The sequence below is a fragment of the Canis lupus genome, chromosome 12, assembly GCF_011100685.1.
Source record: "Canis lupus familiaris isolate Mischka breed German Shepherd chromosome 12, alternate assembly UU_Cfam_GSD_1.0, whole genome shotgun sequence".
NCBI classification, from domain to species: domain Eukaryota; kingdom Metazoa; phylum Chordata; class Mammalia; order Carnivora; family Canidae; genus Canis; species Canis lupus.
This window is the reverse complement of record NC_049233.1, coordinates 42,945,560-42,969,198: the sequence shown is the minus strand read 5'-3', so window position 1 is coordinate 42,969,198 and position 23,639 is coordinate 42,945,560. Positions and strand designations below refer to the sequence as shown.

General features: G+C 34.5%; 1 protein-coding gene across 6 annotated transcripts in view; it reads left to right on the top strand.

The window, feature by feature from the left end:
- Nucleotides 1-23,639, top strand: part of IBTK (inhibitor of Bruton tyrosine kinase) — a 100,203-nt gene that overhangs the window by 13,256 nt on the left and 63,308 nt on the right. For 4 of the 6 annotated variants that reach the window (XM_038554614.1, XM_038554617.1, XM_038554619.1 and 1 more), the window contains exons 3-11: nucleotides 2,019-2,115; nucleotides 3,244-3,368; nucleotides 9,150-9,260; nucleotides 11,563-11,733; nucleotides 15,064-15,181; nucleotides 15,333-15,513; nucleotides 17,206-17,329; nucleotides 19,087-19,264; nucleotides 22,378-22,555. In XM_038554614.1, coding sequence (XP_038410542.1) covers nucleotides 2,019-2,115; nucleotides 3,244-3,368; nucleotides 9,150-9,260; nucleotides 11,563-11,733; nucleotides 15,064-15,181; nucleotides 15,333-15,513; nucleotides 17,206-17,329; nucleotides 19,087-19,264; nucleotides 22,378-22,555 — 1,283 coding nt within the window. The remainder of the gene's footprint in view (nucleotides 1-2,018; nucleotides 2,116-3,243; nucleotides 3,369-9,149; nucleotides 9,261-11,562; nucleotides 11,734-15,063; nucleotides 15,182-15,332; nucleotides 15,514-17,205; nucleotides 17,330-19,086; nucleotides 19,265-22,377; nucleotides 22,556-23,639) is intronic. The other 2 variants (XM_038554618.1, XM_038554616.1) reach the window with 1 other exon arrangement.

The following is a 23,639-nucleotide window of genomic DNA, read 5'->3' as shown; positions in this document are numbered from 1 at the left end:
AGACTATACACAAGTACACATTTTAAATAAATTGCATTTGATAACAAGTTTATAGCTATAAGACTTTTTAATTACCAAAACAAATTGTACAATAAATATACACCTGTACTACCAGTTCCTGATTGCCAAAGAGAAGAGAAACCTCAGCAGAAACTACTTGTCTACCAAAAACTGGAATAGAGACAGCCTATCTTATACATATCTTCTTTGACTCCTTGATTTCATGACAAGATGAGTGGCTGTCAAAGACTCTTTATGCTTGTAGGGTCCTGTTGTATGTTATTGGTATATCATTGTTTTTTCATACTAATAGTTTACTTACATTTCTATTCTGGAAAAACTTGCTTTATTTTTATTTTTATTTTTTTAGAGAGTTTATTTATTTTATTCATGAGAGACACAGAAAGGCAGAGACACAAGCAGAGGGAGAAGCAAGCTCCTCAAGGGGAGCCTGATGTAGGACTCAATCCCAGGACCCTGGAGATCACTACCTGAGCCAAAGGCAGATGCTCAACAACTGAGCAACCCAGGTGTCCCAAAACTGCTTTAATTTTCTTCATTTGTAAATAGAACTAACCTAATCATAAGGTTGTATGGATTAAATGCTCTGCTATTTGTAAAGTATTTGGAACAAAATTTTTTTTTTTTTTTTTTTTGAGTGCCTGATGTGTTCCACTGATCTAGGCACTGATCTAGGTCATAGGGATATGTAATGAACACAATAGACAGGTTAAAATAGAGATAAGTCTAATTGTTGAATGTCTTAATAAACTGTCAGCAAGTACCAAAAGTTCTTTTTTTTCCCCAAAGATTATTCTCAAAAAGAACATTTTATATTTAAAAAACTGTAGTGAAGTAACAACAATATCAGTTGAACATTACTATCTATCCCCCCTACTCCTCTTCTATTATATTTTAAAAGATAGAAAAGTATGGTGTTAGGGATAGGGTGTGCTAACTAACTGCCTTATATAAGTGGGACAGAAAATGTTCTCTTTCATGTTTGATTTTGAACTGTGAAGATATAAAAATTACTTTAAATTCATCCTTAAAACACATAGACACATTCTCAGTTTTTTTTATTAGGATTTATAAGAAGCTACAATTAAACATTGCTTTAAAGTTTGAATACAAAGATGAAAACCTGTATCACACTAATAGAAATAAAGGAATAGAATTGTCTTAAATGTAAATAACAGATGTAACAAAATTCAAGGCAGGAAGAGATGCAGCCTAGATGATGACATAATATTTATAAACAGTAAATTCTGATATCAATATTGTTCTGCCATTACTTGAAGTCTTTATAGCTCTTAACTAGATGTGGAGCATGGCTCTTTTTTTTTTTTTTAATTTTTTATTTATTTATGATAGGCACACAGTGAGAGAGAGAGGCAGAGACACAGGCAGAGGGAGAAGCAGGCTCCATGCATTGGGAGCCCGACGTGGGATTCGATCCCGGGTCTCCAGGATCGTGCCCTGGGCCAAAGGCAGGCGCTAAACTGCTGCGCCACCCAGGGATCCCAGCATGGCTCTTTACATACATAAAGTATATGTGTGCAAGCACAGGCACATACAGAGAGACCCAGAGCTAGGGCAGCCAGACTTGCCTAACTGTAGAAAATTTTCATGTCTAGTTCATTTTGATTTTAAATGTTACTTATTTGTTCATGTTTTCTAGTTCTTATTTTAAGAATTAGATTTTTTTTAAAGATTTATTTATTTATTATGATAGAGATAGACACAGAGAGAGAGAGAGAGAGAGGCAGAGACACAGGAGGAGGGAGAAGCAGGCTCCATGCTGGGAGCCTGATGTGGGAATCGATCCAGGGACTCCAGGATCACGCCCTGGGCCAAAGGCAAGCGCTAAACCGCAGAGCCACCCAGGGATCCCAAGAATTAGATTTTTGATTTTTTTTTTTTTTTTTTTTTGGTTCTCTTCTGTGTGTGAAAAAATGTGGGTGGGCATAGGAGGTAACATATTTATATATTTATCTCTCTCTCTCTTTTTTTTTTAGCATGGTGTTAGTCTGTATATTCAAGACAAAGAAGGCTTGTCAGCTTTGGATCTTGTAATGAAGGACAGACCAACTCATGTAGTATTCAAAACTACTGGTAAGAAAATTCCGCAAATATATTTCATGAAGATACAGCTGAGAAAATTTTAGTGAAACTTTGTTCATTTTAAAATACATGAGAAAATTTATTTGTGTGTGGATATCTGCAAAGAACTTTTATCTTGGTGTATGATGGCAGATTATTTTGGGTTTTTATTCAGAACACTGATTTATTTTGTATTTTCAGTTTTAATCTATATTATGTCTGTGAGAATAAAAACATAGCCAAGTGGGAAGACAATTAGAATTGTAACTACTGTAAAGTAATTAATGTGCATCCAGAAAGCAACATCAATACTTGAGGTAGAAGGGAAAAGGAAGTGATTCTTCTACTTTCATATCTTTTTGATTTTGCTTATTTCTTTAATTTGTGTGCCTTTGAACTTTGGAAATGGGAATTGGTGGAAAAGGAGAAGAGGTTTACATGAGTCCACTCTATAATTTGCATTTAAATAGTGAGCAAGCTAAATAAGGACACATTCTTTTTTCATTTTTATTTCTATCCTTGATACTGTATTGCAAGTTATAGTTATAATTCCATTCAAGAACGGTATGTTATATGCCTTCCAAAATAAAAATTAAGACTTAGATCATAAACTTAGCGGTGATTTTTTTTTATTCCACTTTAATAGGTATCACTAGTGTGATTTTTACATCTATCAAGAGCAAACTATTGAAGTTAATATTTCTCTAAGAAAAGTAACTTAATGATACATTTGCTTCTTTTAGAACCTTTATATGTGTATATGTAACATATAAATAATATATATATGTATTAGTAACATTCTGTATTTAATTAATTATTTTCATGGAAACTAAGTGGATACAGCAGGTGGTATTTTATTCATTTGGCAATTAAACTAGCTGCTAACAAAACCAGGAACAAATATTAGATTCCTAACATTGAGACAGACTTGTGCTGATTTAGATTTTCTGGTTTCTATTTCTAAAATTAGATAATATGTTAATAGTTTCATAATGTAAGAGATAAAGTTGACAGCGTCTTTCTAAATATGCTGGTTAAATTAGTTAGAGTCTGTGTTTGAGGTAAACTGATTAGTAGGGTATATAACTCAACTGTATTTGTTTTAAAATATTAAAGTATAAAAATTAATTTACATTTTAGATCCTACAGATGTCTACACCTGGGGAGATAATACAAATTTCACCCTGGGTCATGGAAGCCAGAATAGCAAACACCATCCAGAGTTGGTGGATCTGTTCTCCAGGAGTGGGGTTTATATCAAGCAGGTATTTTGAAGTACAATGAGAACTTTCAGAGATTAAAAATAACTTTTGTGTTTGATAGTTTATTTTTTATTTGGATTATGTTAACTTTGTGGAAGGGATAGTAACATTTTAATGAAGAAATCAATCAACAGAACTTCACTAATTCTATTTTAGATTTTGTTAGCTTTAATATTATTTAGATTGTGTTAAATACCATAAAACTGAGATGTTTGTGCAAACAGTATTAAAAATTAGAAGGCAGTATAGAGATACTACTTTAAAAGGTAAGAGCTTCTATTGATTTTCTAGCATTTGTTTTCATTTCACAAAAATTATAGTTCTTCACATTGTTTCTCAAGTGAATTTGTTGTTGAAACTCACTGTTAGTTTCAGGTGAGCAAACCTGAGTTCTTAAATATGGGTAATTATAAAATTTTAGTTGATATAATTGTACAGTTTTGGTCTTTGGTCTTCATTTTGCTGAATCATGTTTTCCACCTCCGTGGATTTTGTTACTCTTGACATACTCAATTTATTCCATAATGCAGTGTGTGTGTGTGTGTGTGTGTGTGCGCGCGCACGTGCATCTGAGCTTACTAGGTCCTCATAATTCTTAAAATGCTATTCCACCCATTAGCAGCCACTAATGATTGATCACAGGGCATTTAGAAAAGATACCTCTTTTCCTTTTCTGAGATAATCCATGGTGTAGTTACCTTGTATGAGCTGAGATTTTTCAGGAGCAAGGATTTTTAAACAAGAGTAAAACAATAAATGGTAGCGTTAGGAAACCAGATACTGGTTATACCTTCAGGTCCTAAGATACATGTGTTATGGAAGAAATGAGCATATTTATCCTTTGTTAGGATGAAATAGTACACTTAAGAAGAAAGCTATACTTAAGGCAAGAAAGTGAGAATATTTTGTGAAGAGATTAAGGATGTAAGGAATTTGATTTACCACAGAATGAGATTGAAGCAAGCACTGGATAGGTTATGAAGGAAAGCACTGTAAATTACAGTCAGAAAAGAGAAGACAAGTTTTATGGGAATATTTACTGAGCACCAGTTATACGGAGAGCCCCATTAGTAGTAATTGAAATTGACTGATTCTATACTCTAGAACTAAATGAATTAATATCATGGGACAGATAGTATTAATCTCAGCACAGTATATTCCAGAGAATTAAGATGAAAGGGATAATCAGTTATCTCCTTAAAAAAATTTGGAGGTTTGGGCAGCCCGGGTGGCTCAGCGGTTAGCGCTGCCTTCAGCCTAGGGTGTGATCCCGGAGACCCGGGATCGAGTCCCACGTCGGGCTTCCTGGATGGAGCCTGCTTCTCCCTCTGCCTCTGTGTCTGCCCCCCTCCCCCCGTGTCTCTCATAAATAAATAAATAAAATCTTAAAAAAAAATTTAGGGGTTTTAAGGTTGGAAGACTTTTTTTTTTTTTTTTTTTTTTAAGATTTTATTTATTCATGAGAGACACAGAGAGAGAGAGAGAGGCAGAAACACAGGCAGAGGGAGAAGCAGGCTCCATGCAGGGAGCCCGACGTGGGACTCGATACTGGGACTCTGGGATCACACCCTGAGCCAAAGGCAGATGCTCAACCGCTGAGCCACCCAGGCGTCCCAAGGTTGGAAGACTTAAACTCTGGTATTGGTTGTTTAATATAAGTCAGAAATAGAATGGCATTCTAATATTGAATATAAAACCAAGCAAAATGTATTATTTCTGGTTTAAAAAAATGAATTTTCCTTTACAAATTCTAAATTTGTGTTACAAATATGAATATAATGTTGGGTTTTATTTTTAGACTTTTTGGGTATTTGCGGTATAATTAAATGAATTAATGACTTTTTTATTACTTAGATAAATATACGTATTCACAGAACTTACCAAGTAATTAAAAGATATATGTGAATAGAGCTTGTAAGTCAGCTTCTAACTTTCTTATTTTCCATAAGAACCTGATTTTCTGGAAAATAATTCTCCGATTGCTTTATTTTGTAATAATTTTTTATATCCAAAGTTAGAAATATTATAGGTGACATAAGAAATGTAAAAGCACATATTTTTTAAAAAGAAAAAATGATTTTTAAATGGTATTAAGGTAAAACTAATATACTGATATTAGATGGTTTGCAAAATAACAGAGTGTGGTGTAGGGGTTAAGTATGTATGTACATAAACAGGCATACTTTGTGTTATTGCACTATGCTTTATTGGACTTCATAAACACTGGATTTTTTACAAATTGAAGGTTTATGGCAGTTTTGCATTGAGTAAGTCTTTGCCATTTTTCCAATAGCATTTCTTTACTTCATGTCTCTGTGTCACATTTTGTTAATTCTCTCAATAATATCAAACTTCTTCATTAGTATTATACAGTTGACCCTTGAAGAACATGGAGGTCAGGACACTTGAACCCCTCCATTCAATCAAAAATCCATGCATAACTTCTGACTCACCAAAAACTTAACTGCTGTTGATTAGGAGTCTTACTGAGAACATAGTCAATTAGCACATACTTATATGCATTAAACACTGTATTCTTACAGTAAGGTAAGGTGGGGAAAAGAAAATGTTATTAAGAAAGTCATAGGGAAAGAGAATACATTTAAAGTATTGTACTATATTTCCTGGAAAAATATCTGCTTATAAGTAGATACACACTGAAGTTCAAACCGGTGTTGTTCAGAAGTCATTTGTATTTGTTCTGGTGATCTGTGATCAGTGATCTTTGATATTACTATTGTAATTGGTTTTGGGTACCACAAACTGCATCCATATAAGATGGTGAACTTAATTGATAAATGTATGTGTTCTCACTGCTCCACTGGCCATTGTTCCCTATTTCTCTACCTTTTCTTGGGCCTCCTTAATTCTCTGAGACACAGATTATTGAAATTAGTTCTGTTAAGAACTCTGCAATGTCCTCTAAGTGTTTAAGTGAAAGGAAGAATTGAATGTCTCTCACTTTAAATCAAAAGCTAAAAATGATTAAGCTTAGAGAGTAAAGTGTGTCAAAAACTGAGATAGGTGGAAAAGTAGGCCTTCTGAACCAGCAAGTTGGCCAAGTTGTGAATTCAAAGAAAAAGTTCTTGAAAGAAAAGAAAAGTGCTACTCCAGTGAACACACAAATGGTAAGAAAGTGAAACAGCCTTATTACCGATATGGAGAAAGTTTTAGTGACCTTAGTATAAGATCAAACCAGACACAAAATTCCCTTCAGCCAAAGCCTAATCCAGAGCAAGGCCTTTAACTCTCTTCAATTCTGTGAAGGCTAGGAGAGGCGAGGAAGTTGGAGAAGAAAATTTGAAGCTGGGAGAGTTTAGTGGGTTCATGAAGTTTAAGGAAAGAAGCCGTCTCGCTAACATCAAAGTGCAAGGTGAAGCAGCAGGTGCTGATGTAGATGCCCCAGCAAGTTATCCCAAAGATCCAGCCAAGACAATGCAGGCTGCTGCACTAAACAACAGATTTTCAATGTGGACAGACAGCTTTCTATTGGGAGAGGTCAGTGAGTGGCTTCAAAGGACAGGCTGATTGTCTTGTTGGGGGCTAATGCAGCTGGTGAAGCCAGTGTTCACTTAACAATACTAAAAATCCTAGGGATCTTAAGAATAATAATGCTAAATGTCTTCTGCTTGTGCTCTAAAACTAGAACAGAGCCTGGTTGATAGCATATCTGTTTACTGCATGGTCTACTGAATATATGTCTTAAGCCCACTGCTGAGACCTGCTCAGAAAAAAAGATTCTTTCAAAACATTACTGCTCATTGATGATGCACCTTGTCACCCAGGAGCTCTGATGGAGATGTACAATGTGATTGATGTTGTTTTCGTGCCTGCTAACGCAACATTCATTCTGTGGCCCATGGATCAAGGAGTCATTTTTGACTTTCAAGTCTTATTATTTAAGAAGCATGTTTCATATGGCTAAAGTTGCCATAGATAGTGATTCTTCTTAAGGGTCTGGGCAAAGTAAACAGAAAATCTTCTGGAAAAAAACCAGAAAAACGTTCCAGATGCCATGAACACTTGTGATTCACGGAAAGATGTCAAAATATCCACATCACAGGAGTTTAGAAGAAATTTGATTCTAGCCCTCATGGACGACTTTGAGGGGTTCAGATCTTCACTGGGGAAAGTAAGTGCAGATGTGGTAGAAATAGCAAGAGAACTAGAATTAGAAGTGGAGCCTGAAGATGGGACTGCATCGTTGCCATCTCATGATCAAATTGACGGGTTGAGGAGCTGCTTCTTATGGATGAGCAAAAGGTGTGGTGTCATGAGATGCATTCTACTCCTGGTGAAGATGCTGTGAAGACTGTTCAAATGACACTAAGGATTTAGAATATGATATAAACTTAGTTGATAAAGCAGTGTCAGGGTTTGAGAGGATTGACTGAAGTTTTTAAAGAAGTTCTACTGTGGGTAAAATGCTATCAAATAGCATTGCATGCTAGAGAGAAAACATTCATGAAAGGATGAGTCTGTTGATTTGGTTAACTTCATTGTTGAATTGTTTTAAGAAATTGCCATAGTCTTCCCCACTTTCAGCAACCACCACCTTGATCAGTCAGCAGCCATCAACACTGAGGCAAGACCATCCACCAGTAAAAAGATTATGACTTGCTGAAACATCTGATGATTGTTTAGTACTTTCTAGTACTAAAGTATTTTTAAAATTAAGATATGTGCATTATTTTTTTAAAGACCCAGTACTATTGCTTACTTAACAGACTACAGTATAAAAGAAACATAACTTTTATATGCTCTTGGAAACCAAAAATTAATTTGACTCACTTTACCAAGAAATTTTCCCTATTGTGGTAATCTGGAACCAAATCCACAATATCTACGAGATATGCCTGTAATTAAAACTGCTATTGGTTTCGTATTATTGCCTTCCATGAAGTTTAGTCCTTTAATTAGCCTTCTGATAAGGGTATGTGAATATATAATTGCGTGTCAGTAGGGCAAGGAGGGTTTGGAAAGATGGCAGGTAGAAAAGGAAATGGGGAAGAGGGTAAAACTTGAAAATAAGTTTTATTTAAAGCCATGTAATGTTATTAAAGATATATTAGACAGAAACAGATATTAAAAGGACATACTATTGAACCACCAAACCCTGTATAGGCGATACCTTTTTAAAAATATTCTTAAGCCATATGTACTGTTTTCTTTAATACCATATTAGTATTTTTGATGTTTGTGCTTCATGTTGTACTGCTTCGTTCTTGTTTGTGATTTTATAGTTGGGAAACAGCTGACTACTGCTTTTCCTAGTTGAACGCTTGAGATTTGCATTATCCTTTGTTTAGTGTCTTTTGTGGGTAATATATACTTAATTTCTTTTTTCCTTTTCCCATTTATCAGCATTTGTAGATATAGTTTTAAAATTGTATTTTTAGGGGATCCCTGGGTGGCGCAGCGGTTTGGCGCCTGCCTTTGGCCCAGGGCGCGATCCTGGAGACCCGGGATCGAATCCCACATCGGGCTCCCGGTGCATGGAGCCTGCTTCTCACTCTGCCTGTGTCTCTGCCTCTCTCTCTCTCTCTCTGTGTGTGTGACTATCATAAATAAATAAAAATTAAAAAAAAATAAAATTGTATTTTTAATATTTATTATAGAACTATATATTATAGTACATACATATATATACAAAATAGAGAGAATATATAATGAATCCCCACATACATGTCATCCAGCTTAAATAGCAGTATTCTGTAATTTATTCTTTTTATAAAAATTATTTTATTCAGAGAAATTTAATCATATTCTTTTGTTTTCTCCTAGGTGGTGCTTTGTAAATTTCATTCAGTGTTTCTTTCTCAGAAAGGGCAGGTTTATACCTGTGGTCATGGTCCTGGAGGACGTTTAGGCCATGGAGATGAACAGACATGCTTGGTAATTGAAATGTCATTACCCATCTTAGGTAACTTCAGTAAAATTTCCCTAAAATGGAAGCTTCAGTTAACTAAAGAGACATTGTTTTTATCCTACTATAAGCAGAGAGTAATATAACAGTTGATTATAGAGTTAAAAAATTAGTTGTGGCGCCTGGGTGGCTCAGTTAATCCTCTGATTCTTGGTTTCAGCTCAGGTTGTGCTTTCTGGGTCTTGGGACAGAGCCTTGAGTTGGGCTCACTGCTCAGCAGGGAGTTTTCTTCCCTTTTACCCCTAATCCCCGCTTTTGCACAATCTCTCTCTCTGAAATAAATAAATCTTAAAAATTGTTTAAAAAAAGATCATTTAGTTTCCTTGCATATCATGTTTAAAGCATTTAGATAGAGTTTTTTTTTTTAATTTTTTAAAGATAATATTTTATTTATTCATGAGAGAGAGAGAGAGGCAGAGACATAGGCAGAGGGAGAAGCAGGCTCCACTTTGGAAACCTGATGTGGGACTCAATCCTGGAACTCCGGGATCACGCCCTGAGCCAAAGGCAGACGTTCAACTGCTGAGCCACCCAGGTGTTCTGAAGCATCAAAGAAAAATTATATTTTGCATATAGCAAATAATAAGACAGGAGAGCATATAAATAAGTTTTAAAATATTTCCATATTTGAAATTTTAAAAGTCAGACTAATTGTAAAGCCCTTTTCTTGAAGTAGTCCTGGTTTTTATTTATTTACTTTTTAGTTCTCATCAAAGTATTTGTGGCCTACCAGTTGAGTTGGGGCCTCTGGGTGGCTCATTTGGTTGAGCCTCCAAATCTTGGTTTCAGCTCAGGTCATGATCTCATGGATTGTGAGATTCAGCTTTGGGTAGGGCTTTTTACTCAGGGGGACGTCTGCTTGAAGATTCTTTCCCTTTTTCCTTCTCTCCTCTTATGTTCATGTGCTCTCTCTCTAAAATAAATCAGTCTTTAAACAAAAATAAAAGTTGAGCCTGTGTTTTCATTGTATAATCAAAGATTGACTCTTACGCTACTGAAACTGTTAATTGGAAGAAACCTAAATAATTATTGCATTAAAAAATTGCCTAGGGATCCCTGGGTGGCGCAGCGGTTTGGTGCCTGCCTTTGGCCCAGGGCGCGATCCTGGAGACCCGGTATCGAATCCCACGTCGGGTTCCTGGTGCATGGAGCCTGCTTCTCCCTCTGCCTGTGTCTCTGCCTCTCTCTCTCTCGCTGTGTGTGACTATCATAAATAAATAAAAAAAAATTAAAAAAAAAGAAAATTAAAAAAAATTGCCTAGTAGATTATTTTTAAGGTAAAATTTTTTGACAGGATTACTGCTATATTTATCTATTAAAGGGTGCTTTGAAAAGAAGAGAGAACTATAATAACAGCTTCCAGTTTTCGTGGGTTTATTATGTTCTAGGCATCAGTGATGCTTTTCGTACGGTATCATTGACTTAAGCCTCACAAACAACCCTGTGAGATTACAGATATTATTGTCTTCATTTTATGCAATGTCAGAGACTTGTTTTTTATACTTACCAAATCATTTACTCTTCACACCTGTATTTTCCTGTATTTTTATTTATTTATTTTTTCAATACATCAGTGAATACCTTAGCTGAAGACTTCTTTTATTTATACCAAACAAATTTATACTTGGTGTATGATAAGGGCTCAAAAATCATTTGTTGGATTGAATTATTTTACTGAAATGTCTTACTGGGTTTTGCATTTTACTCATAAACCAATGTCCATATCCTGTTAAACTTTTTTTTTTTAAGATTTTATTTATTTATTCATGAGAGACATAGAGAGAGGCAGAGACACAGGCAGAGGGAAAAGCAGGCTCCGCGCAGGGAGCCCGATGTGGGACTCGATCCTGGGATTCCAAGACCACACCCTGGGCCGAAGGCAGGCGCTAAACCGCTAAGCCACTCAGGCATCCCCCCTAAACTTTTTTTAAAAAAAATATTTATTTTTTTAAGATTTTATTATTTATTCATGAGAGACACAGAGAGGCAGAGACACAGGCAGAGGGAGAAGCAGGTTCCATGCAGGGAGCCTGATGTGGGACTTGATCCCAGGTCTCCAGGATCACACCTTGGGCTGAAGGCAGCACTAAACCGCTAGGCCACCGGGGCTGCCCCATATCCTATTAAACTTATCCCTTGCTAAATTGTAGAGTTTACCTATGATATGTCAGCCATTTATTAGTTATGTCATTTTGGAAATGGGATCACCAGATTCTGTTTGCATTTTGGTATAAATGGTTAATATATACTAAAGATACTTTTATTTTGTAGATTCCTAGGCTTGTGGAAGGACTGAGTGGTCATACTTGTTCCCAAGTGGCAGCCGCTAAGGATCATACTGTTGTACTGACTGAAGATGGATGTGTTTATACATTTGGTCTGAATATTTTTCATCAATTAGGAATTATTCCTCCACCTTCCAGTTGTAATGTACCCAGACAGGTAAGCTTCCTTTTTTAAAACAAGGTGACTATTTGCTATAAAACCTGTATGGACAAAAAGATGGAAGATACTGACATGTAACTTATTTTACTTATATTTAATGCTATATACTTTATTTTTCACAGGAGATACTAAGCAGAGTATAATTCAGCATTTGTTTGGAGTAAGAGAGAAGGCGTTTGGGAAACTAGGCCCAAAAGTTCTTTAGTTTAAACTTTTTTATTTATAAGCAGAGGGGGATCCACATTTTGCGGGTTTAAAACAAATAATTTTGAGGCCCTCCTTAAGAAAACATGAAATTTATGGGGGCTTCTGGGTGGTTTAGTGGTTGAGTGTCTGCCTTGAGCTCAGGGCATGATGATTCTGGGTCCTGAGATCAAGTCTCGTATCGGGTACCCTGCATGGAGCCTGCTTCTCCCTCTGCTTCTGTCTCTGCCTCTGTCTCTCTGTGTCTCTCATGAATAAGTAATTGAAGTCTTTAAAAAAGAATAATAAACGCAAAATGTGCCGTGTAAGTGAGTTATCCAGAAGTCCAAGCTTATTGGGCTAGGACTGGTGCTTTAAATTAATATGTTGCTAGAATCATCACTCAATAACAAATGTGTTTCCAATTTGTAAATTTTGTATTTCAGAGATTAAATTTCTTTACTGGTTTAATCCTTTGGATTTAAAATTATTATTAGATACACAGTTTTTATTAATAAGCTTTTAAATCTAATGCTTTTCCATTCTGGATGACTAATGAATTGATAGGAATTGCTGAGAAATAGTTAGAGGTAGCCTCCAATCTGTGGTACTTTTTGGTTGGAGGATCCATTTTCTATAATCATGAAATTTGTGGATATTAATCATTTTGTAAATTTCTTTATAAATGGTAGATTTTATTCTTGTTTTTATTCTTAGTGTTATGTGGCTATCTTGGAGCTTTAGGTTGACATGGACATATCTAGTATTCTCAATTTTGCATCCCTAGGAGCCATTTGGCAATGTAGAGATATTTTTAGTTGTCACAGCTGGGGGTGGGGTTGGGAGTAGTGCTACTGACATCTAGTAGGTAGAGTTCAGGGTTGCTGCTAAACCTGTAGTTTATAAGGTAGTCCCCCACAGCAAAGATTCATCTGACTGAAAAATGTCAGTAGTGCCACTGTTGGGGGACCCTGAATATGTCCAATAGTTTTTCTTTAATTTATTTTCATTTTCTTCTATTTTTTTTTCAACATAGGAAGTGTACTCTTTAATCTCCATCACCTGTGTCACTCATTCCCCCAGGCACCTCCCCTCTGTTGACCATCAGTTTGTTGTCTATAGATAAGAGTCCTCGTCTTGATTTGTCTTTCTCTCTCTCCTTTTTCTTTGCTCATTTTTTTTCCCTTAAATTCCATGTGAGTGAGATCATGGTATTTGTCTTTCCCTGACTTTCTTTTGCTCAGCATTGTACTCTATCCCTGTTGTTACAAATGGCAAGATTTCATTCTTTTTTTTATGGCTGAATAGTATTCCATTGTGTATATACACACCACATCTTTATGCATTCATTTATTGAGGGACACTTGGCTGTTTCCATAGTTTGGCTATTGAAAATAATGCTGTAGTAAACATAGGGGTGCATGTATCCCTTTAAATTAGTGTTTTTTTTTTTCTTTTTTTTTTAATTAGTGTTTCTGTATTCTCTGGTTAAATACCCAGTTGTATGATTCCTGGATCATAGGGTAGTTTTATTTTTAATTTTTTGAGGAACCTTCATATTGTTCTACATAATGGCTGCAATAGTTTGCATTCCCACCAACAGTGCAAGAGGGTTCCCTTTTTTCCACATCCTTGCCAGTGCTTGTTACTTGTGTTTTTTATTTTAGCCATTCTGACAGGTGTGAGGTGATAACCTCATTGTATTTTTGATTTGTATTTCCTTGATGATGAGCATCGTTTTATTGTCTTTCGGCCATCTATGTATGTCTTCTTTGGAGAAATGTCTATTCGTGTCTTCTGCCCATTTTTTATTTTTTTATTTTATTTTTTTCTGCCCATTTTTTAATTGGATTATTTGTTTTTTGAGTATTGAGTTGTAGGAGTTCTTTATATATTTTGGATACTAAACCTTTATTGAATATGTCATTTGCAAATATCTTCTTTCATTCCATAGGTTGCTTTTTAGTTTTTGTTGATTGTTTCCTTTGTTGTGTAGAAACTTTTTATTTTGATGTGGTCTCAGTAGTTTCTTTTTTTTTTAATTTTTTATTTATTTATGATAGTCACAGAGAGAGAGAGAGAGAGAGAGAGAGAGGCAGAGACACAGGCAGAGGGAGAAGCAGGCTCCATGCACCGGGAGCCCGACATGGGATTCGATCCCGGGTCTCCAGGATTGCGCCCTGGGCCAAAGGCAGGCGCTAAACCGCTGCGCCACCCAGGGATCCCCAGTAGTTTATTTCTGCTTTTGTTTCCCTTACCTCAGGAGACATATCTAGAAAAAAGTTGCTACAGCCAGTGTCAGAGACTTATTGCCTGTGTTCTCTTCAAGGATCTTTGTGGTTTCAGGTCTCACATTTAGGTCTTTAATACATTTTGAGTTTATTTTTGTATATGGTGAGAGAAAGTGGTCCAGTTTCATTCTTTGCGTGTTTCTCTCCAGTTTTCTCGATAAGATTTGTACGAAAAAGACAAAACAATTGTCTTTTTCCCCATTGTAAACATTCATTCTTCCTTTGTTGAGGATTAATTGGCCACATAATTGTGGGTTTATTTCTGAATTTTCTGTTCTTTTCCATCGATGTATGTGTCTCTTTTTATGCTAATATCATGCTGTTATAGTTACTGTTGTTTTGTAATATAACTTGAAATCTGGAATTGTGATACCTCCAGTTTTGGTTTTCTTTTTTGAGATTGCTTTGGCTATTCCTGGGATGCAAGTGTGATTCAGTATTCATACAAGAATCATTGTGATAATACATCACATTAGTAAGAGTCATCTGGCTGTAAAATCAATAGTGCCACTGTTGAATATGTCACATTTAAAAGTGTTGAATTTTCTGATAGAATGAGAATCCCTGTTTTGCATGTTGCTTGTTGAAAAGTTGAATGATTTGGTTTTTATACTGTTAATTTTTTATATATTAAAACTGCTGACTTAAAGTTGCTGCATCAAAATATCTTGTGTTCTGAGAAGGGTTGGAGTCTCAGTGCTGACATCTTCAGTGAATTCTGGCATTAGAACTTGAGGGGGCACTGGTAGTGGGTATGTCATATATTTGCTACTCTGGTCTACTGGATCTTTAAAAAATTATTCTAGTACTTGGTAATATAATAAACTGCTGTCTTACTTATCTTTTTGAATAGATGCAGGCAAAATATCTGAAAGGAAGGACAATCATTGGAGTAGCGGCAGGCAGGTTTCATACAGTGCTGTGGACTAGAGAAGCTGTTTACACTATGGGACTAAATGGTGGACAACTGGGTAAGAAATCTTGATGACAATATCTGAAAAGTAAATTGAATTTTTTTTTATTTTATTTTTATTTTATTTTTTTTTGAATTTTTAAAACAATAAAAAATTTAAAAATTTTTTAAAAATAAATTGTTTTTTATTTATTTGTCTGATTTTTTAGGTTATTTGCCAGATCCCAATGGAGAAAAGTATGTAACTGCTCCTCGTCAAGTCTCTGCCCTTCATCATAAGGATATCACTTTGTCTTTAGTTGCTGCAAGTGATGGGGCCACAGTCTGTGTTACCACAAGGGGAGATATTTACTTACTTGCAGACTATCAGTGCAAGAAGATGGCTTCTAAGTATGTTATGTGTATTTTTGTAAAGAAATATAATTTTAATAATAATAATTCTTCCAGCAAGACTTAGAATATAAGCTTTATGTGCTATGTTCTAGAGTGTCAGATGAAGAAAACTGAATGGAGAAAATTTAAAACTGAAAGGGAAAATCAAGAGTTTTTACCTTTGAGCTTAGTCTTTGAGAAGCATCCAGGGAGCATATGTAGAAGTTCTCTGTAAATTGTTAAACAGTATTTCAGAACTATATTTAACATATGGTTAAATGTGACCTATAAATTTCTTTTTTTTTTTATGCTTCAGGTACATAGTACTAGATTAATTATAATTCTTGGTTTGTGACACAATCATCATTGGTTCATGTGTGGCTTTCTTATGTTATGCATTTATTTATTTTTTAAAAATAGCTAATTATTTATCATGGATTCTCAGTCCATGTGTTTATAATTAACTGGTATATTTTTTATCTTTATATTTGTGTAGCCTTTTGTTACCTGAGAGTAGGATATAGTATGATATATCCTATAGTAGGATATAGTAGCATGCAGTAAAAACTAGCAGTTGGTTAGCTCATCAAAAAAGCCAGGTAAAGCAGGGAATCATAAAACTAAGGTGTAAGCATGGATGTGTCCGCCAATTGGAGTTCCTTAGCTTTTGAGCATAAACCTACCCATAATGTATCATCTGTGATTTCATTTTGAACACTTAAGGAGGAAGCTCTTAAAAACAATTGTGAGGTAAATTAATATGGTTAGAGTCCTTTACTTTTCATATATTTCAATCTTTTATAGTTGATTAATCCATTTCTGATTTGACAGCAGTATTTTGCTATGCATTTTAATGTGTCATTCCAAAGTATTCAACTTTTTTTTTTTTCAAGATTTTATTTATTTATTCATGAGAGACACAGAGAGACAGGCAGAGAGAGAAGCAGGCTCCATGCAGTGAGCCCAATGTGGGACTCGATCCTGGGACTCCAGGATCACGCCCTGAGCCGAAGGCAGAAGCTCAACCTCTGAGCCACCCAGGCGTCCCCAAAATTAAATTAGTGATGATTTTCCTGGTAGCTATTAGCTATTTAGGGTTGTTCATATTTGAAATTAAAGATTTGTTTCATTTTGAGGTTTTAAGTTTTTCTGGTCTGTTAGGAGCTTTTAGTCTTATCAGTTAATTAAAGTAGAGTGAAGGGATCCCTGGGTGGCACAGCAGTTTAGTGCCTGCCTTTGGCCCAGGGCACGATCCTGGAGACCCGGGATCGAACCCCACGTCAGGCTCCCGGTGCATGGAGCCTGCTTCTCCCTCTGCCTGTGTCTCTGCTCTTTCTCTCTGTGTGTGTGACTATCATAAATTAAAAAAAAAAAAAAAAAAAAAAAGTAGAGTGAATGTGTGCATTCACAAGTGGGACTTTAGATTTCAGAGGTGTGTGTGTGTGTGTGTAGGTACAGGCATTTGGGAGGGAAGGACTTGCTATAAAAAGAAACTGCCATAATGTAGGGGAAACTTAAAGAGAAAGGAGGGACTAAGGATACCAAAGGCCAAATTGTCTTACTTCACGTGTCACAATAATCACTGTAGATTATTGTTTGAATAGTAATTTCTTAAAAATTGAGCCATGTATATTTTAGAGAACATATTTTTTTTTAATTTTTTTTTTTTTTTAGAGAACATATTAATGGAGAGTTTTCTTTTTCACCTAGACAACTAAACTTGAAAAAAGTTCTTGTTTCTGGGGGACGTATGGAATACAAGGTTGATCCTGAAAATTTGAAGGAAAATGGGGGTCAAAAAATTTGCATTCTTGCCATGGATGGAGCTGGAAGGGTAAGTGTATATTTATGCAAAAGTGTAGTAAAGAAATTTTGTTCTCAATTGATAGCTGTAAGGGACCTGATAATGTGAACATGTATTATTATGATGATGATGATTCCCATTGACTTTTTTCTCTACTTACTTTTGACATCAGTAGTAATTAGTATGGAGCTGATATTTCAAAGAAAGTTTGATGACAATTAATGTTGCACAGTACAGCTTTGTTAAACTGTAGCTTAAAATTTCATTTACTGTGCTTAAAATGGAAATAAGGAATTTTGATGGATTATTTGATATGTAAACTGAGTATGGATGAAGATATCAAATCGCATAGATATATTTTATATAACAGCTCCTTAAAAAAAGTAAAAGCTGAACAGGCAAAATTAAAAATTTTGTAATTAGTAAATTTCCCCCAGATTTAGTTTTAAGGAAATGTACACATAATGTATATTTTCAGAGATTATAACTGTCATATATAAAAGATAATGCATTCCTAGATCACTATAGGAAGAATCTCTAATCTCTTTACATTTAAGTAGACTTCAATTTCAGTGCCCTGTGCAAATATATCAGTACATTTCTCTAAGGAAATTGTTAAATTAAGCATATATTCATACATTTTAGTAACACAAAGAATTTTACACTGGCTAGAAAAACACAGATTGCCTTCTGCTTTTTGTTTATAAAATAGAAACATATAATGAGAATGTTTTCTGAATCTTACAAAGTGCTATAAAATTTGACATTTGGAAATTGAAGAATTAATCATAAAGCTCTACCTACTGGTACTTAACAGATATAAGTTTGTAGTTGATAATTTTAATATAGAGGACTATATTAGAACTCTAATTTTATACTATGGGAGGAAGCAGTGGCATGGGATTACATAAAATAGTCTAAAAAGCATTTGACTCTAGGATATATTTTATTTATATTAATATGGATCTAGTTTATACTTCTGTATCTTTAATTTCTGCAAAATAGAATCTTACTATGAAAACCAATCTCTGAAGGACTCAATCAGTATAGTCTTTCTTTTTTTTTACATAAATTTTAAAATTTTGGCAGATACCATTTTGTGTTAGTTTTCTTAAATATGAGGGGATCAAACTTTTAAAAATCAGCAGCATTAATTTTTCAAATGTAATTTTTCTTGGAATGCAAATATATGAAGCAGATAAGAGTTACTGTTCTGGATGAAGCTGGATTGGAAAACTCAATACCATACCTCTCCTTATTCTCTCCATCCCTAACTAGTAGGTTCCAAGCCATTTCTCAGAAACATTAAAGCTTGCAGAACCGCTTGGAAGCCATTGAACTCTATGATTTTTCTACCTGTAAGATTTAGTTCTATAATTGGGTTATTCATGTCCTTTTTTTCTTGAGAGCTAAAGTTTGGATTTTCATAGGGTGATTTTCATTCTTCTTGCAAATAGATGGTACTACAAGTCTAATATCTAAGTTTTAGTTTTCATATTTTTGCTTTTCTTTACTATTGTAGCAGATCAATTTACCAAAAACGAGTAATACTGAAAATTACATCTTCTTAAGGGGAGTGTCTTTGAAGTATTTTTAGTGCTTCATATTTGCTTGATGTACTTTTTCTGAAAGACACAATGAATTGATTTTTATAGTTTCTTTTTCTGTGAAAGAGTGAACATGGAAACATATTAATTAGAGATATAATCCTTTGATACCAGTTTTTGGTTGTTCAGGTGCTATATGGGAATATATTTTTATTCCAGTGTAATTTGGATTTATTTTAGGTATTTTGCTGGAGATCAGTCAGCAGTTCTCTAAAGCAGTGTCGATGGGCTTATCCACGCCAGGTCTTCATTTCTGATATTGCTTTAAATAGAAAAGACATTTTATTTGTCACACAAGATGGAGAAGGATTTAGAGGGAAATGGTTTGAAGAAAAAAAAAGGAATTCTGAAAAGAAAGGTCAGTTCATATATGTGTCATATATGTGAATAGAGCATAAAGTATCTTTCAATTAACCTTTAATTTCACAAGTGTTTATCATTAGGTTTGACAAGGGTTATTAGGTTTTACCCTTAAGTATTGTCTTTTGATTTTGGTTTATGTGTATGTAGGTAAATAGTTAATTCACTTAACTCTGGTTTTCTTTTTTATTTTTTAAATATATTTTTTTAATTTTTATTTATTTATGATAGTCACAGAGAGAGAAAGAGAGGCAGAGACACAGGCAGAGAGAAGCAGGCTCCATGTACCGGGAGCCCGACGTGGGAATCGATCCTGGGTCTCCAGGATCGTGCCCTAGGCCAAAGGCAGGCGCCAAACCGCTGCGCCACCCAGGGATTCCTTAACTCTGGTTTTCAACCTTTTATCTGTCTCAGTATATCCTGAGGTCATGGTGCATTCCTATCACTAATAGTAGATCACTGCTTGGCTCTAGGGACAGGGAAGTGTAAAGTTTAAAGAAAAAACTCCCCAGATGCTTTTGAACCATCTTCCAAGCTCCATTTTTTTATCTTCTTCCCTAAATTGAGAAGTGACTGGCTTATAGTGTGTGTGTGTGTGTATATATATATATATATATTTTTTTTTACATTTTATGTATTGTCTTTTTATATACTTGTATATGTAAAATTAAAATTTTTTAAACACACATTTCATGGCTTAAAGGAAAATAATAGGAAGAATAAATTTTTATATTGAGAATTTAAAAAAATAGTTGTATTAAATAGTTGTTGGGTAGAGATAAATTTTATTTCATTCCTTGATGAATAGAAAGGATAGCTTTAAGATGCTACCATTGAAAACAGAAATTATTCATTATATAGTTCATTCTTAATTTTATCTGATTATAAATTTATAAATTTATGATTACTTGCATCGTTTTTTAACTTAAGTTGCCAAATTTTTCTTTCATCCATAATTATTTGTTGATTTTTTTCTGGAAAAACTAAAATTCATTTACCTCTTCACAGTTAATGGGTCCCACTGTATCCCAAATCATATGGACTACTGCAAAAAATATATTTTCCTAAAAAAAAAAAAAAAAAGTTTTCCTTATTCGTACTCTTATTTCTTTTTATCTGTTCTTAACTATTAGAGTGATCTTATTTTAATATTTGATCTGATTTTAATATTCCTGTATTTAAAAACTCTTTAATGTTTCCTCACTTCCTAAACATCGTCCCAAAAGCTCCTTCTCTGACCTTTGTCTGTGTACCTGAACTGCTTTCATTTATCATTCTTCAGTCACATCCATCTTCAGGTTTTCAATTTTGTTCAGTAGTCCCAGGACTTTCTCTAATTTTTCACATCTCAGATTCATTTATGCTTCATCAGAAATGTTTTCACAGATCCCTCAATCTAAATTGAAGTACCCTGTTTCACTTTTCATATTCCCTTTGGATTTTCATGATGCAACTTGTCTCTACTTGTTTTTATGTATTTATCTTTTTTTTTTTTTTTAAGTTTTTATCTATTTATGAGAGAGACAGAGACAGAGATGCAGGCAGAGGGAAAAGCAGGCCCCATGCAGGAAGCCTGATGTCTGGAATCACGCCCTGAGCCAAAAGCAGATGCTCAACCACTGAGCCACCCAGGCATCCCTGTATTTATCTTTGTGATTAGTTTTTTTAATGCTTGTCTCCTATCAGGCTATAAGATGGCAAGGACCTTGACTATTGCACTGGGTCCTTGGCATTCAGCATATTTCCTGATACATAGTAGTCCCTCATTAAGATCTGTTGAATGAATATGCTAAGACACATATAAGGAATGTTTATAATTAATTCAGAAAATTATAAACATAGTTTTCAAAATCAAAGACACAGTGGAGTGATTAGAGGTTTGTTGTATTTCTTTTATTTCTTTATAGATTATGTAAGTCTGTAAACATTTAAATTAGATTTACTGTGTGTCACATATAGAGCTATGCTTTATTGATAACATATATGTTGATAACAGGGCCCCTGTTCTCAGACACTCATAAGTTTGTAGGGACAATAGATACATGTTAATATTTACAGTTTACAAATGCTAATATGCATATGTTAGGTTTTTTGAGAGTAGAAATTGCAATAACTGAGTGTGTGGGAAAAATTAGCAAAGGCCTGTAAGACTGAAATAGAGTGAATTTGAGAGAGTAACCAAAATGCAGGTTTGACTGCATATAAATGTTGGAAGTCTTAGAATTGTATCTTAGTCACATTTAGTAATCTGAATTCATGATCTCATGCTTCCACATTTGCTTTTTAATGTTTTATATCTAAGTAAATGGTTGTCTTTGACACCTCACATCCCGCCACCCCTATATCCGATCAGTCACTAAATTTTGTCACTTTTGTCTCAAATATTTCTGAAATCTTTCCACTTTTCTCCACTTTTATTGCTACAACTTCAATGTATATTATTTATTCTTTGGATTCTTTCTTATTAGTTTCCTAAATGATCTCTGTCTTTATTTTTAATTACTTTCAGTATTCTTCCTACTGAAGAATAATTTCTTTGCATGCACATTTCATACTTTTCTTTCATAGCCTTAATTTGACTCGTAATGGATATAATCATTTGTTTTAATGTCTGTCTTCTCTGCTAGATTGTGCACTCCAGAATGGCAGGGACATGCCTATCTTGTTCACTACTGTATCATTAGGGACAGATTGATGATCACTGCATCACAGTAGCACAGTATGGTCACTCAGATATTTGGGACCAAATAACAAACTATAGGGATCCTAAGTTTATATATTTTTAATGCAAGCTGAGGAGTTTTAGAAGGTGGTGTAACACTAGATTTGCTTCTTAGAAAGTTAACTTTGGTGCAATGTGGAGGATGTTTTTGTTGAAAGGGACAAAATCATGGGTAATTGAGAATTGACCAAACAAAATTTCCTTTATAGTACCTATACTATACATAGGGTGCAAATTGTGTTGGGGGGCGGGGGAATATAATTCTTCAAAAGGACTTATATATGAAAGATACTTTCATATTTTATTTTTCTATTTTCTTTTCTCCTAAAGCATTTTAATAGTTTCAATAAAGCCTCCATTAATAGAAGTTTGTTTATTTTTCTTTTTAGCAGAGATTTTATCAAATCTTCATAATTCCTCATCAGATGTGTCTTGTGTCTCTGATATAAATAGTGTATACGAAAGAATTCGACTTGAGAAACTTACTTTTGCCCATAGAGCTGTTAGTGTCAGCACAGATCCAAGTGGATGCAACTTTGCAATCCTGCAGTCAGATCCTAAAACAAGGTACACTTGTATATATTAAATTTCATTTTTAGAAGGAATAATCACTGAGTTTTCCTTTTTTTTTTTTTTTTTTTTTTTTTCAGTAGCTCCTGGAGGAAATTTAATTGAAATGCTTTTGCCAAGACTTGTAGAAGCTTTAGACATAAAATCATGTTATCTGGAAAACTCAGAGGTGGAATTTGTTATAGTGGGAATGATAAGTATTTCTTTTAGTTTGTAAACTGGTATTTATTGAAAATCTTGAAAATACATATGTGCATGCACAAAATTTATAACTACTTTTTGATGTACTCTGGGTTCTCAAATTCTGAGAAATATAAATATTACACAGTTTGCAAAAATCTCTAATACTTGAATATGATAATTAACAAAAGAAGAGGTGGTATAGTCATCTGTAGGGTAGTGTGAATCTCAGTGCAAATATTCTCTAAGTTACATTAGTAGAGAGATGACAGGTTAAGATAAATGTCCAGGGTACTGTTGGAAAGAAGTCCTGGAAGTAGGGTGAACTTCCATTCTGGTTTGCCTAGGCCTGCCTGTCCCATATTTAGCACCAAAACTCTCATCTCCTGGGAAAGCACTCAATCCAGGGCAAACCAGGAGGATTGTTTCCCCTACCTGAAAGGGTGAAATGTGGATAGGGAAGGTGTGATAACATTTTTACAGCGCTAAAGAACCAGAGTTATGGACTGATTGTATATCTGTGTGTATATTTATTTTTCCTCCCTGAATTTCTGGCCTATTCTGGGATTTGACCTGAAGTATTTGCTCAGTTCTTTGTATATTTGGTTTTCTTCACTTAAAAGGATAAAGGATAAAAGAAAAGGATATCAAAGAAAAGGTTGAGAACTGTACTCTTTTCTGGATATTTTTAGTTTTATAGTCATTTGTGTTTAGTTATAGTCATTTAAAAAATTTCTATGGAAATACTCATTTACATTCTAGCATTTCCTAGTAGAAATAGAAAACTCTGCTTTTGAAGGAAAACTTGAATCTTGTCAGTTTAGTAAAAAAATATAAAAAGGAGTCACATTTTAAAATGTGATACAGTATCTAAGACTTTGCAGTATTCTTATATTTTCAG